Source organism: Diplotaxodon limnothrissa, linkage group LG16 (genome assembly GCF_057381915.1).
Source record: "Diplotaxodon limnothrissa isolate DT_005_m linkage group LG16, D_limnothrissa_male_GT1.1, whole genome shotgun sequence".
NCBI classification, from domain to species: domain Eukaryota; kingdom Metazoa; phylum Chordata; class Actinopteri; order Cichliformes; family Cichlidae; genus Diplotaxodon; species Diplotaxodon limnothrissa.
The window spans coordinates 17,335,093-17,348,051 of NC_140611.1; the positions used below are offsets into that span (position 1 = coordinate 17,335,093).

Sequence of the window (12,959 nt, forward strand, 5' to 3'; positions counted from 1 at the left end):
TTCATCTCTGTGATGCAGCCAAGCTCTCTACAGCTAACTGAAATAAAGATTTTTTTTTTTACTTTTATTTAACTTGTATATTTAATTATACCCAATGCAATGCATGAACAAAATCTACAATAACTAATAGAAAGCTACTAATGGCTACTACACTGGGTATCTCTGCCTGTTTGATATGGCAGATGCTCTTCCTGATGCAGTCCCAAAAGGAAAAATTGCTCCTACGAATGAACTGGGAATCATTAGGTTGTTAAGTGAATGTGTAAACCACTCCAATATTGAGACACAAAACATGGAATGAAGTGAAAACATTGCTTAATTTTCTCTTGCCTGTCTTGTTTCAGAGAAACATAAAATTTACACATCCTTTAAAATGCATATAAATAGAGCCTAGTCCACAAAAATAAAAAAATCTCCAAACATACACACCTTGAAAATACATCTCAGAGGTTTTGCACAAAATCTAAACCCTGCCCATGCGAAGGACAAAGGTAACATGCTTTGCTACATTTATCAGTAATCTAAATGAGCTGGCAGTTTGTAAAAACATCCGCTGAGATAGTACAATCTTATCTTAATCTCAACCTTAAAATGGCTACCAGAAACGACCAGAAAGGCTTTTGTTGTCAGTCACCAGACAGTAATACTGCAACATGCTTTAATGGAATCACAAGGTTATGTTTTGTGGGTTGTGCTTGTTTATGTTTGTTTAATTATTTGTGCCCATAATCACGTTAGACATGGGGGACTTTGCGACCTCTTAGTTGCATACTAAAGGTTAACTGGTATGAGATATCTTGCTTAAATAAACATAAGAATGCAAAACTTTGTTCATGTGAACATTCACTAGCTTACTCAGCGTAAAGGTTCTTTTAATTTTGGGGAGATGTTATGCTATAATAAAAACAATCTTGTTATTTCATCATATTTTTATGGCCATATAAACCTTACACATTTCACCATAACACATCAGGACAGGTAATGTTTCTGCTTTATTGTCCCTTTGTTAAACTGGAGAACAGAGGTATGGTATTGTATATTTATTTTGAACATATTGAAATAGTGCAACAACAACAGAGAAAAGAGAGACACAAAAACTGAGCAAAACAAAACGAAAACAAAACAATAATACTTATAAATAGCTTGCATGTTCAAAAGGGAGTAGGAGGAAGCATAAGCTCATTTAATCCCACCCCTTTCCAGTATTTGATAACTAATCGTCAACACTTTTTCTTTCTGTTTATGCCCCATCCATCATAAATTCTTCCTTTGTTGAATGTATTTGCATTTATAACCCCACTAACACACCAAAAGATATACAAATTTACAGATATATACATATATAAACATACATAATAGTGGGTTAGAACACCTGATCAAAACCTTACCTCATCACTGTACTTTTCAAAAACCATATTTTTGTATGGCTTTCAGAAACATGGGCTACAAAACGTCTGCACTCGATTTTTTCGCAAACAGTGTCTATCAGTTTTGTCCCCTTGCGCACACGGTAGAAACAGGAAGTTAATGGAAAGCTACAGCAAAATAAAAACAAATCGAAGCGAAATTGGCTGAAAATCGCTGCGAATCAAATATGGCCAGTCCAGATCCAAAGTCAATAAGTAACGATTCACGCTGCATATTTTTTAACACTCATTCAGGAGACTATCAATGCGTAAGTAGTTGACGTCAGTTAAACTTCAGCTTTTGGCTAATTAGCTAGTTAGCCGCGAAACGTTTTACCGTTTTTCTCTTCTGGGGGACTCTGCTGATTAAAAGAGAGTAAAAGAAATGTCCCATCCTGTTTTTAGTTAATGATTAGTTGATAAACAAAGACCTAACCCCTGCTTGGTTCCTGCTGCTAAGCTTTGGCACTTCACCCGATTTCATAGGCGTCTCCCATGCTAGCTGCGGCTAATCAACGTTAACGTCATTTCAGAAACCTACTGTGAGGTCCACTGGCTCATTAAACGATAACTGCACTCACCCACACTTAACCAGCCTTACACTGAAACACTACTGTCAATACGTATTGTTAACATATCTTAGTTTATATCTAAGCCGTAGGCTTGGAAAGAGTACGTTCATATGTTTGTCTATATAAAAATGATACGTGAGCCAATTTAGTAATTTTAGATGTTAATTAGAATTTAAATTCATTCAACTCAATTAAATTTTCTTTTTTAAATGAGTGCCACCACTCATAGATTTCTGAGGAAGCGCTGGATCGTTCGTGGAGAACCATTTAGGCCTAAATGATGTGTGCTATCATTGGGCTGCTTGTTTACTAAAACAAAGTTTGTTTACTTTACCAAAACTAGAAAAAGTCGATTTTGAAAAATATTCATTAAATAATCCTGACCACCAAGTTAATGTAAGTAAAAGATAGTCATCATTATGCTGAATACTCATTCAAATTCAATGCAAATTCAGACAAGGCTTAATTTATATTAATGTAAGCAACTTTTCAAATTGTCACACCTTTTATTCTTTCTTTCAGATTTTCACAATGTATACACAAGTCTTTGTTCAAATACATTTTATAATTCAAACTATAAAGAGGCAATAGATTAAACGCTTTTGAGATTTGAGATAAACTATTGTTATTAATTAAAATAATATAACAAGGTTTAAATATACTGAATTTTTAACATTTATTTGCAGTGAGTTTTTTTTAAATTTTTTTTTTATGGTAGTGCTAGACCTAGAATTAGCGCTTTCTGAGGAAAGAATGCCAGCTAAATGGAGTTACCTAAACAAAGGAAGGAAACTGAAAATAATTTGTCTTGTTTTGGTTATTTTTGTAACGGAGTTGCATTGATTAGAGCGACAGTCTCGATCTGATCAGGACAGAAACACAAAAGACTGACTGACCTTTGTTTTACCCGTGGTGTTCGCACATGATCCGATCATATCACATTCTGTTTGTTGTGTCATATCACTGTTTATTCTCTTCCTTTTAAACGCTAAATAGGTTTTGGTGGCGGGGTTGCACATGGGGTCATGCATAATAACTGTTCTTTAAAATAGGTTGGTGTCAAATAAAATTGTTTAACAATTATAAGAGACATGTATGAAGAAATGAAAGCCACATAAAAATTGTATTTATAACTAATTTTACCTCTTGACGTGCAGTTTGGGCATCAAGAAATTGGGACAAGACAACAGGTCATTTTTGGGGTTCTCAAGAGCTATTTTGTATTTTAAATAATATTTTGGAACCACTTTATAAAGCTAACTTTACATTTTGTTGGAGAGCAAGAGTAGTTTACACAGAAAATGCGTGTTTTAGTATTTTGTGCATGGAATATTTTCAAGTTCCTGGGTGGGACCAGAAGTGTCCTTGTAGAATGGCTCAGTAGCTTTTACTCCACAATATTAATTTATTAGCAGCAGCTGTTTATCCTCCTATAAATGAAACTACTCAGTCTGTTTGAAGCAGTTAATGTTTGTACAACATGAAGGTAGTGCTAACATGTTAATACATCAGTAGTAATTATGCAGTGATAGAATAATGTAACAGAGTTTTATGCAGATATTGGCAGCATATCTGCGGTCAGTGATCCAGTTTTATATTCTGAATATCTGATTGTTGTTCATTGCCCTCTCAAAACCCACCACCTCTTTGAATATTATGGTGTTTGTATAGTGTCAAAATGTGTCAGAGAGTTGTGGGGTTTTTTTTGTTTTTTTACTATGGCAACAGCAGTTGCTTCAGGAAGAACAGTCTCTTCCTCAGCAGGGGGTTGGCAAAGAGCATCATCTGTCTGAACTGCTGAATCTCCTCTGCCTGCCACCAGTCCTTTGAAGCTAATTAAGAATACTGCTGGTGTTTAACCTCCTCAAATTTCCCCATATCACTTCACATCTTTGTTCCTGTTGCTGGCCCTCTGTTCTTTGCGTAATCTGGATTGAAAGTCTGATGGTAGGCTACCGGTACATAGAAACTGCTCCTCTTATCTCTAATCCAAGGCCAAACCCTGCACTCTGGCGGCTCAAACTCTGTGTCATTCCTCTGCTGCTTTGGGGCTGTAGTGGTGTTGAACTGCCTTATGACATAGACAGAAAGCGCAACTGTTAAAACAGCATCTATCAGCCCTGTGCTAATATTTACAACAAAAAAAAGAGACAGAGAGACATGGCAAACAATCACCTTAAGCCCAAAGCGGCTTGAGGGTTCAATCAGCACCTCTCTGCAAATTCAAGTGCCAAACCTGGATACTATAAGGCACTAGACATACAGGTGGTATGGAGTGTGCACTCTTTAAAAGGTCATTGATAAATAAATTTATCAGGCGTAGCTTTCTGCCTAAACCAAAGTTGACATGAGCTTGGGAGATTAGATTGGAAAGACAAAATCAGTACTTTTTCTGGTACACTAAATTTGCTTGTGTGAGAAGGTGTGGGTCTCGTGTGCCAGCAGTATCAGGCTGCAGGTTATCATCAGTTCTTGCAGCAGCTCAGCTGCGCTTGATAAAGTGTGCTGCAGTAGGGCTGTCTTGTGCGGCGCCCAGATCAGTAATGATGCAAAGGTAACTGCAATTTCCGGGGAAATAGCTGACTAACCCACATACAGATGTTCCTCAGTGAAGAAGGTAGCTATCTGAGTTTTTGGACAGTTTTTATTCATCGATTTCTTACTTTATCCTCTCATTATTAAAGATTGTGGGAAAGATGTTAATGCACATGTTTTTGTTGGCTTAGCAACACCTTGACAATGAGCCTTTCAGTTTGTGGAAATGTTTTGTTTTCAGACACATTGGAGGGTTTTCAAGCATGAGCGGCCCATTTGAGGTCATGTGAAATCAGATTTAATTTTAATTCTTTAATTAGGCTATTGCAATTTGATTTTGATTTTTGTTTTTTGTGAGCCATTCATAGGTGGACTTGCTTGTGTGTTTTATGCTTCATTGTCCTGCTGCATAACTTAAGTGCACTTGACCTTCAGGGCCAGACATTCTCCTTCAGGATTTTATGGTAGAGAGCAGAAGTTGTGATTACATCAACATCTGAAGCAGCAAAGCAGCCCCTGACCATCACACGGCCACCACCTGGCATGATTGTTACTTGTGTTGTATTTTGAGATCTTTTAGCCTATTTCACTTAGTTAGATAGATTATATTTAACTGATTTGTCAATTGAGCAGGTCTAGCAGTAATCAAGTCTGGTTGCGGCTTTTTGAAAATAAACAGCCTTTTTCCTCAATAATTCAAGTCATCATTTAATACCAGATCAAGATAAGTGGAAGGAGACATATGGCAACAAATATACACCGACCCTCTGAATGGATTCTGCTACATTGGATGCTTTGCAAAGAATTTGGTGGATTTAACACAGTGTGTGGTTGATTACCTTTAGAGCTGAAATCTTTAAGTATTTAACTGATGGGTTCATCAATTAAAAAATATAATTAGCAATACAGTATAGTTTATACACAATCAAATAAGAAAATTAATAAATACTTTCTTGTTCCAGCTGCTTAATTGTGAGGATTTGTTGGGGGTTTTTTCTGACTCAGCCCCCGTGTCTAACCCTTCATTACATAGTCAAAGTAAACAGCCATATATGTTAAAATAAGGCTGTTTTCACTGAAGGTTCATTACTTTGTCAGTTTTTAGTAGGAATGAGACTCAGAGGTAAAACTCACAACTATGATATGAGGAGAAAAATAAAAAATAAAAAAATGGAATTATGAGCTTTTGTACCCTGAGTGTTGTTAACATTCCTGCAGTACTACATTGGAAGTCCTTCACATGAAACGAAGACAACAGGAAGGCCACACAGACAAAAAAGAATGTTTGAAAAATATGCCTTTAAATAAATGAAATCTTTCCTATCTTAAAACCTTTGAAAGTCTTAACTTCTAAGTTATGCATTAAAGGAAGACTTAATTTTTTGCAGTAAATTTCCATCTTTTTTTGAAAGGGCTGGATATGACGCAGCATTTGTTTTTTGCGGAAGTGATTATCAGACTGATCGAAGGAGCTCCTTGTTATTGTTGATGTGTCCCTTCCGAGAACACACGTGTTGGATGTGTGCAAAGGGCCAGTGCAGCGATGTTGCATGTTGGATTGTGCGGACATGCCGTTGTCTGTTTTGTATGCAAGGCTTCTGCTGCTGGCTCGTTCATCTACCCAGACTGACAGGACTGACTCACATATAATTCATTCTCATCATTCTTTCGCTTTCTGAGATCAGTTTCAGGTTGCACACAGCTTTTAGCAGAAAATGTAGAGTGTCAGGTTCTAGCTGTGTCTGTGTTTCATTTCCCAAAGCTTCCTCAGAAACCCTTTCTTTATAGTGCATTAAAATAGGTTCATGGACACTGTAGATGTGTCAGGTGCCTCCAGTTTTGATGCCCAGGTTGCCATAAGTGTATGCAAATCCTGTTCTTTTTTTTTAAGCTTGCATGTTTGCATTTATGTACACAAACACAGAGAACACATGCTAGAACAAATGGCAGACGTGTAGCCTGAGCTTATCAGGCACAGCGTTTGTACATCTGATGCTGTACGTGCTTCTAGTGCTTTCCAGTGCTTCCAGTAGATCATACAGAGTACACTACAAGGAGTACGCATAAGTCAGCTGAAGATGTTTATATGATTTATGATTTATATATTTTTATGATTAGTGCACGTGACCTGGACACTAATAAGATTCATTTTTTTTGTTTTGCAGGGGGTGATTTTAACAGTAAAGCGAGCCACAGGAACCTTCTCGTTAGTAGGATGGTGAATATATTTTGACTTATATCTTCCTCAAATTATTCTTTGTGTTCAGGGGTTGATTTTTTCTACATTGCTAAGTATTTAAGATATACAGACTGAGTGATGTGAGAATTTTGAAGACCGTTACCAATATTGGTGTTTGGCAATATAAAAAAGAAATTTGATTTTATTTTTCTCTTTCAGACACAAAAAAAATATTTCTTATGTGTCGTTTATTTACTTGTTTACACCCTGCCTGATTTGCATGGATCAACTGGTAGCTTTGTTTTTGGTGTTCCAAAGGTGTGACAAGGAAGTTGCAGACTGCCCTCTGATGGATAAATTATGCAATGTCAATACTCAAAACATGGTTGAAGGGTGTTTCTCAAATTAAGGATGACAAAAGGATGATGTATGCATCGCATTTGCACTGCTCACACTGATCTAAAATTTGTGCTTTTAACCAGAGCCACAGAGTTGAAGGAGGACTTGATGACTTGATGAAAATTGAAAACAAAAAAGAAAAAGAAAACAAAACAGGCAACACATGGGGCAGATTCCATAACACGAGGGATGACTGCAGTATTTTGAGCTACTTTGACAATGAAAATGAAATTGCAGTGCTTGTGTTCTCAGACTTAGCAAACTTGTAGATCAAACCCAAAAATCACCCTTCTGCATCCTGTTTGCTTGACATTTCTTTAAGAGTATTACTTACTCATCCATGAATAGATAAATTAAGGTAATCAAGTGGCCATCAGTGCATTATGTAGTACAGTCAGTGATATTTTCCAACACAGTATGTAGGTGTTAGTGGTATTTGATGTTGGTGATAATTTGCTTAATAGGTCACTGGCCTTTCCACAGTATTACATATTTGGCTAAGCTGCTAATTAGAATTAGTCATATAACATTTATAGAATATAATTAAGAGTGCTTGATGATCTTTTTTGCATTCATTTTTCGAGATGATGTGGGTTGTGTTGGGGTGGATGACATTATAACAGCAAAAAATTCAGTCACCTTTTATAGGAATAATACCAATAATGAACACTGTCCATGTAAAGCTTCCAGTGAGCCTTGAGGTTGCTTATGTAGGTAGAAAAAAAATAGTTGAAAATAGTAATGAAACTAAATAATTTATATCAAAATTTTCTGAACCCCCAGGCTGGTAGCATTAAGAGTTTAAGTGGACAATTATTTTAGTTAGCAGTTCATATATTGGACTCTAGCATTGATACTGCTTTGACTTTACAACATTTAACCCAGGTGGTCCTTTGTTGACACGGATTAGGCCCGCCACACGACTCTAAGCAAGCCGTAGCGGTTTAGTTTTTATTAATTTCAGCCTAAACAAGCTTTCATGCTTAGTGATCTTACTACAAGCTAAACAGTATTAGCAGTTAAGAGTACAAGAGAGCCCGCAGGGTTACGTGCTGGAGTTGTGATGATGTATAGAGCAGTAATTGGTCTGTAATGCTCAAACCGGTGCCCTTGTAATTAGCCAATCTCACTGATGTTTTTCTTCTCTCTCCTCAGCGTTTTCATGCTGTTTGTAATCTGGCTGCTTCGCAGGTATCACTCTTTGGCGCAGGTAAATTTGTACCTACGGTGTTCAGTATGTGTTTGACACTTCTTTTCCTGTTTGCTTCATTGCCAGCAGAAAGATGTTTAATTAGCCATGGCAAATCTTGGCATAATTGAATCCAATTAAAATGCACCAGATTAATGAAATGTGGAGTTAATTGACTTAATGGTCATTCTGCGATAGTGGTTGCCGTCTTGGGTTTTTTTTTTCTTTATTTGTTTTTTCTCTCTCCAAATGAAGAAGTTTAAATATATATAAAAAATGTTGGCTAGCTTTTTCTCCACTTTTTCATTCGTCGAGTCAAAGGGAGTTTTTCTGCAGTATGCTGCTCTTTCTGTTTTGTGTTTTTGAGACCATGTGGAATTTTTTGTGTTTTTTAAAGCCGGTCCAGCAGGAATGTCAGGTTTAGAAGCAGTGCATATTATCCTCTTAATCTGAAGTAAATGACAGCTTAGTGTTGGGCTCTGATGGATCCTATTACCTCTGGAGCAGGTTGCAGGGAGTGACCTCACATCCCTAATGCTCTTCCTCCTCCTCTTCCTCATCCTCCTCCTCTGCTCCTCTTATGCCACATAAACCTTCTCCTTTAGTCCATCCACTTTCAAAGGTTATCTGTCAGTCAATAGTCTTTAGTGCTCTCAAGGCCCTCCTGCGCTCTTTTCCTGTCTCCACCTCTCTCTGTTCACCCCCATCCTCCCCACCCCTCCTGCTCTGTAGCCTTGGCCGGGTCACTGTGGGACGCAAATTGATAAAATACCCTGTGTGTGTGTGTGTGTGTGTGTGTGTGTGTGTGTCTTTTTGTGTGCAGCCACTTCCACACTGTGTTACCACCTTTACAGGCAGAATTTAACTAACATCTGGCGAGCACAACCTTCCCTCCGGAAATTCTGCAGCGTACAGATTATTGATTCATTTCATATAAAATACAATGATTTTGCTCTAAAGCGAGTGGAAATACGGAGACTCTCTCGTATCTGATATTTTCACTGAGTTGTCACCAGGGATCCCAGTCTGTCAGTTACATCAGTGATCATTCGAACAATAATTTGCCCCTTCTCTCTAAGTGAATATAAATACGCAGTCTTTTTTTTCCACCTTGGATGTTATCTTAGAGAATAATCCTTTGTCTTTTTTTTAATTTCCACTGTACAGAAGATGATTCTTAGCCTGACTGTAGCCGCCGCCTTTGACAGCGTAGCATATGTCATGGTGAGTTACTCTTGTGTCTTCCACTAAACACACACGCAGTCTTTTTTTGTTTTCAGCGGTTGTAAAAATGTAAAACCGTGCTGCTTTTCTTTCTCTGCCCAGGGTGAGTCCCAACCAGATGGATCACTTTGTGATTTCCAAGCCTGGTGGCTAACGTATTTTGGTAAGAACAGTTTAATTGAGTGTTTATTGGTGCAGTTTGCATGACAAGCATGTGTAACAATAGACATCAAGCAAAGACATCAGATAAATATAAGGGGAGTTGTTTGTGCATTCAAGTGAGCTTTCCACTGTTGATCAAATAACTGCTACAACCCTGCTTTTCGGTATTAAAATAGATCCTTAAATCAGAAATATTCATTACTTAGAGATGCTTACTCATATGTTGGTAATCAGTGTGTTTTTTCTCAGTCATAATATGAATGGATATGTGCTTTTGTTGCATTTGGCATTGTGATTGTGGCTATTCTGTTTTATGCTATGGATTTAAAATTAATTCAGGGACTGTGTCATAGATAGCCAGATAAAATTCCGTTAATTTCCACCCAGCGCGTCCTACCCTGAGTTCTCCAAAAAAGGCAATGATCATTGTTGCTAACAAAGTGGTTAGGCCGGCTCAGCTTTTACAAGTATTCACACACAAATATGTGCCAAGTATGGGTGTGTAATATTTGCGACTGTGTTTTGTAGTCATTGGCCTGTTGCTACCTTTTTAGTGTACCTCCTTCAAACCAGAGGGCGGTGCATTAAGAAGTGTATGAGGAGACGATTCTCCGCCAATGACAATACAGGACTTCTGATTTCATTTGTGACAACCGGGCACACCTCAAGGTTCTTAGTGTTCATTTGCTTCAGGATTCTCGGGTGTATTTGCTTTGCTTGCATTTGTTGCAATTAGCGTTGATTAGTTTAAAGATTCTTAGTTAGGACTGGCTGTTAATACGACGCTACACCAGGCTCGTTTTATTGGTCTCGCTGGCAGACACTCACCTACACGAACACACACGCGCGCGCAAACACACACTCAGATTGATGCAGGGTAATGGGCGGTGAGTTAGTGCTGCAGGGTTGGTGTGTGTCACCTTGGTTTATCATGAGGATCCTCGCGCTGAGGACAAACGGGCGCACATAAACACCAGCTGAACCGGCACTTTGTTCTGTAGCACAGCGTCGAGTCTGGCGGGAGCCGCAGAGCGCAGCTCCGCTTTTAACTCCCACCAATAAAATTTTATGAAATGTGTTTGAAATAGAGGAAGGCGGTATCAGGGGCAGCAGCGGGACAGGAGGTGAAGCCGAGCTGTATGTTGTCCAGCTCGAGAAAACCTTTGGCTGCCTTCTGCTTATGTAAAATGCATTAGCTATTGCAGTGATAGTAATTTATTAAAATAATGACATAAACAGCCATTCTTCTTCTTTCTTGGCAATTGCACAGCAATCCCAAAGGTTCCCTAAATATAAGGGGAGCATGCGTAGTGGAAAATATATTTGTGTAAATGCGAAGCTGTCCTTCTAGACTCTTCCTCGTCTCTGTGTACACCCATTTTCCCGTGCTGCTGACTGTGCCTTCCTTCTCCTTTCTTTATATCTTCTTTTCATTGTTTTAACACTCGCTGTAGTCCACTCCGCCACCTCCACCCCTGATTACCCTGCCCCTCACTTTACTGCTCTTTTTTTCTCCCTCCCTCTCTAGTCTTATCTCCCTTCTGCTTTTCTACAGTTCATCATTATCTCTCTTTGAGCTCCCACCTCTCATCCATCACCCTAAGCTACAGGTTTCCCTCATATTACTGCTGAATGGGCCTTCATTTATCAAAAAGTGGAACACATGCACACACGCGCACACACACACACACACACACACTCACTCTCTCGCTCTCGCTCTCTTTCATACATAGGTGTATGTTTGGACACACGTTTGCAGGTGCATGCTGTGTGGCAGCGAGCTGTGTTGTAATTTGACCTTGGTGTTTTTCTGTGTGTGTGTGTGTGTGTCTGTAGACTGGAGTGCCTTGGCTTGGGTTTGCCTCATCACACTAAACCTCTACCTCAACCTGGTCGGAGAAATAAGCACCAACAGATATGAAATGTAAGTAGGGAACTACTTGAGGATCTTTTTTTATTTTATTTTATTTGTATAACTTCTTTTGATTTATCGTTTGGTTTGTTGTGTCTTTAAATGTCCTTTTTTCTAACCTGCTTCACAAAATGTAAATGTATTCAAATTGTAGTGTTTCAAGAGAGCAACGACAATTCCTCATATTGGAGAGGATGCAATCACTTGTTTATCACTTATCAAAGATGTCACTGATTGTATTTTTTTCTAATCTTGCCAGTTATTAATAATTTGATCAGTTATTTAAATTTAACATAATCCGTTTATCCCTCGTGTGCATGAACAGTTCTTTTTCTTTCTCTCTGTGTCCACATTTGAATGTTTATTTGTGTCTTGTTTTGGGCTCTTCCTCCTTCGCGTGTGTCTTGTATGTCCATATGCATGTTTGGTCTGCCAGAGCATGTGTCTCCCCACAGAGCATTGACAGACCCCTCCTCCTCCTCCTTTTATGTTCCAGCCAGCCGACACTCTAATTGAAAAGGGAGTGAGTGTCAGCCGTTAAGTGCGTTCTAGTGTGTGTGTGTGTCTGTGTGTGTGTGTGGGCGCGCATACCCATCTTCACGCTTTGTGGCTCTATGTCTCTATGTTGCTGTCGCTCAAACTCCCATGAGCACTTTCCATGGCGCAAGTGTGAATTTGCCTGTGTGTGTGTGTGTGTGTAATATTTTTGCATTTTTAATGCCTAATGAAAGCTTTGTGAGAGAAATGCACAATCTGAAGGGGGGGGAAAAGACGCAACTATGCGTGCTACGTCAAGCCAAATTGTTAATGGGCGTATCCTGTTGATGTGTCTTGGTGGTCCAGAAAAAAAAGTCCCACCCTTGTGTGCGAGAGGGTGGGCCATTAAGATGTGTACGCCACCCACCACCACCCCCATGGGAATTTTCCTGCATTGATTAGCAATACGCCAGACAATATAATGGTGGTATAACTCAAAAGGTGACGGTTTTATGGGTGCTGGCAAGGGGCAAACTTGGAGGCCAAAATGAGCTTGCTTCAGAGCCTTATCTGCTGCATACCTCTTATAAGTCCTGGGGGAGCAAAGTGGGAGGAGGATATATCTGTATATTTGCGGCTGGTCGCACATGATGTGAAGAGGGGGAAAAACACAGCGCTTTAATAGTAAGAGCGAAGCAAAGACGGCGTGTCAGTGGGGCTCTCGTGTGTTGACTCTGCGGAGAGAAGCTGCATGTGTTTAGGAGGCAGTATGTGGCTTTGCATCCATACGCAATTACGTCTCAGCCCCCTAACCCAACCTCCCACCCTCTCGCTCTCGCACTCACATTCACAGGGACGACACAGCGCGATGGTTTATGAATGAACAAACTGCTAGAGGAGATGG

General features: G+C 39.1%; 1 protein-coding gene across 1 annotated transcript in view; it reads left to right on the plus strand.

Moving 5' to 3' along the window:
* Nucleotides 1-1,523: 1,523 nt before the first annotated feature.
* LOC146615961 (cyclic AMP receptor-like protein A) overlaps nucleotides 1,524-12,959 on the plus strand; it is a 53,541-nt gene continuing 42,105 nt past the window's right edge. Inside the window, exons 1-6 of the mRNA XM_085374390.1 lie at nucleotides 1,524-1,675; nucleotides 6,679-6,731; nucleotides 8,247-8,301; nucleotides 9,448-9,504; nucleotides 9,607-9,667; nucleotides 11,503-11,590. Coding sequence (XP_085230516.1) covers nucleotides 1,595-1,675; nucleotides 6,679-6,731; nucleotides 8,247-8,301; nucleotides 9,448-9,504; nucleotides 9,607-9,667; nucleotides 11,503-11,590 — 395 coding nt within the window. The 5' untranslated portion in view covers nucleotides 1,524-1,594. The remainder of the gene's footprint in view (nucleotides 1,676-6,678; nucleotides 6,732-8,246; nucleotides 8,302-9,447; nucleotides 9,505-9,606; nucleotides 9,668-11,502; nucleotides 11,591-12,959) is intronic.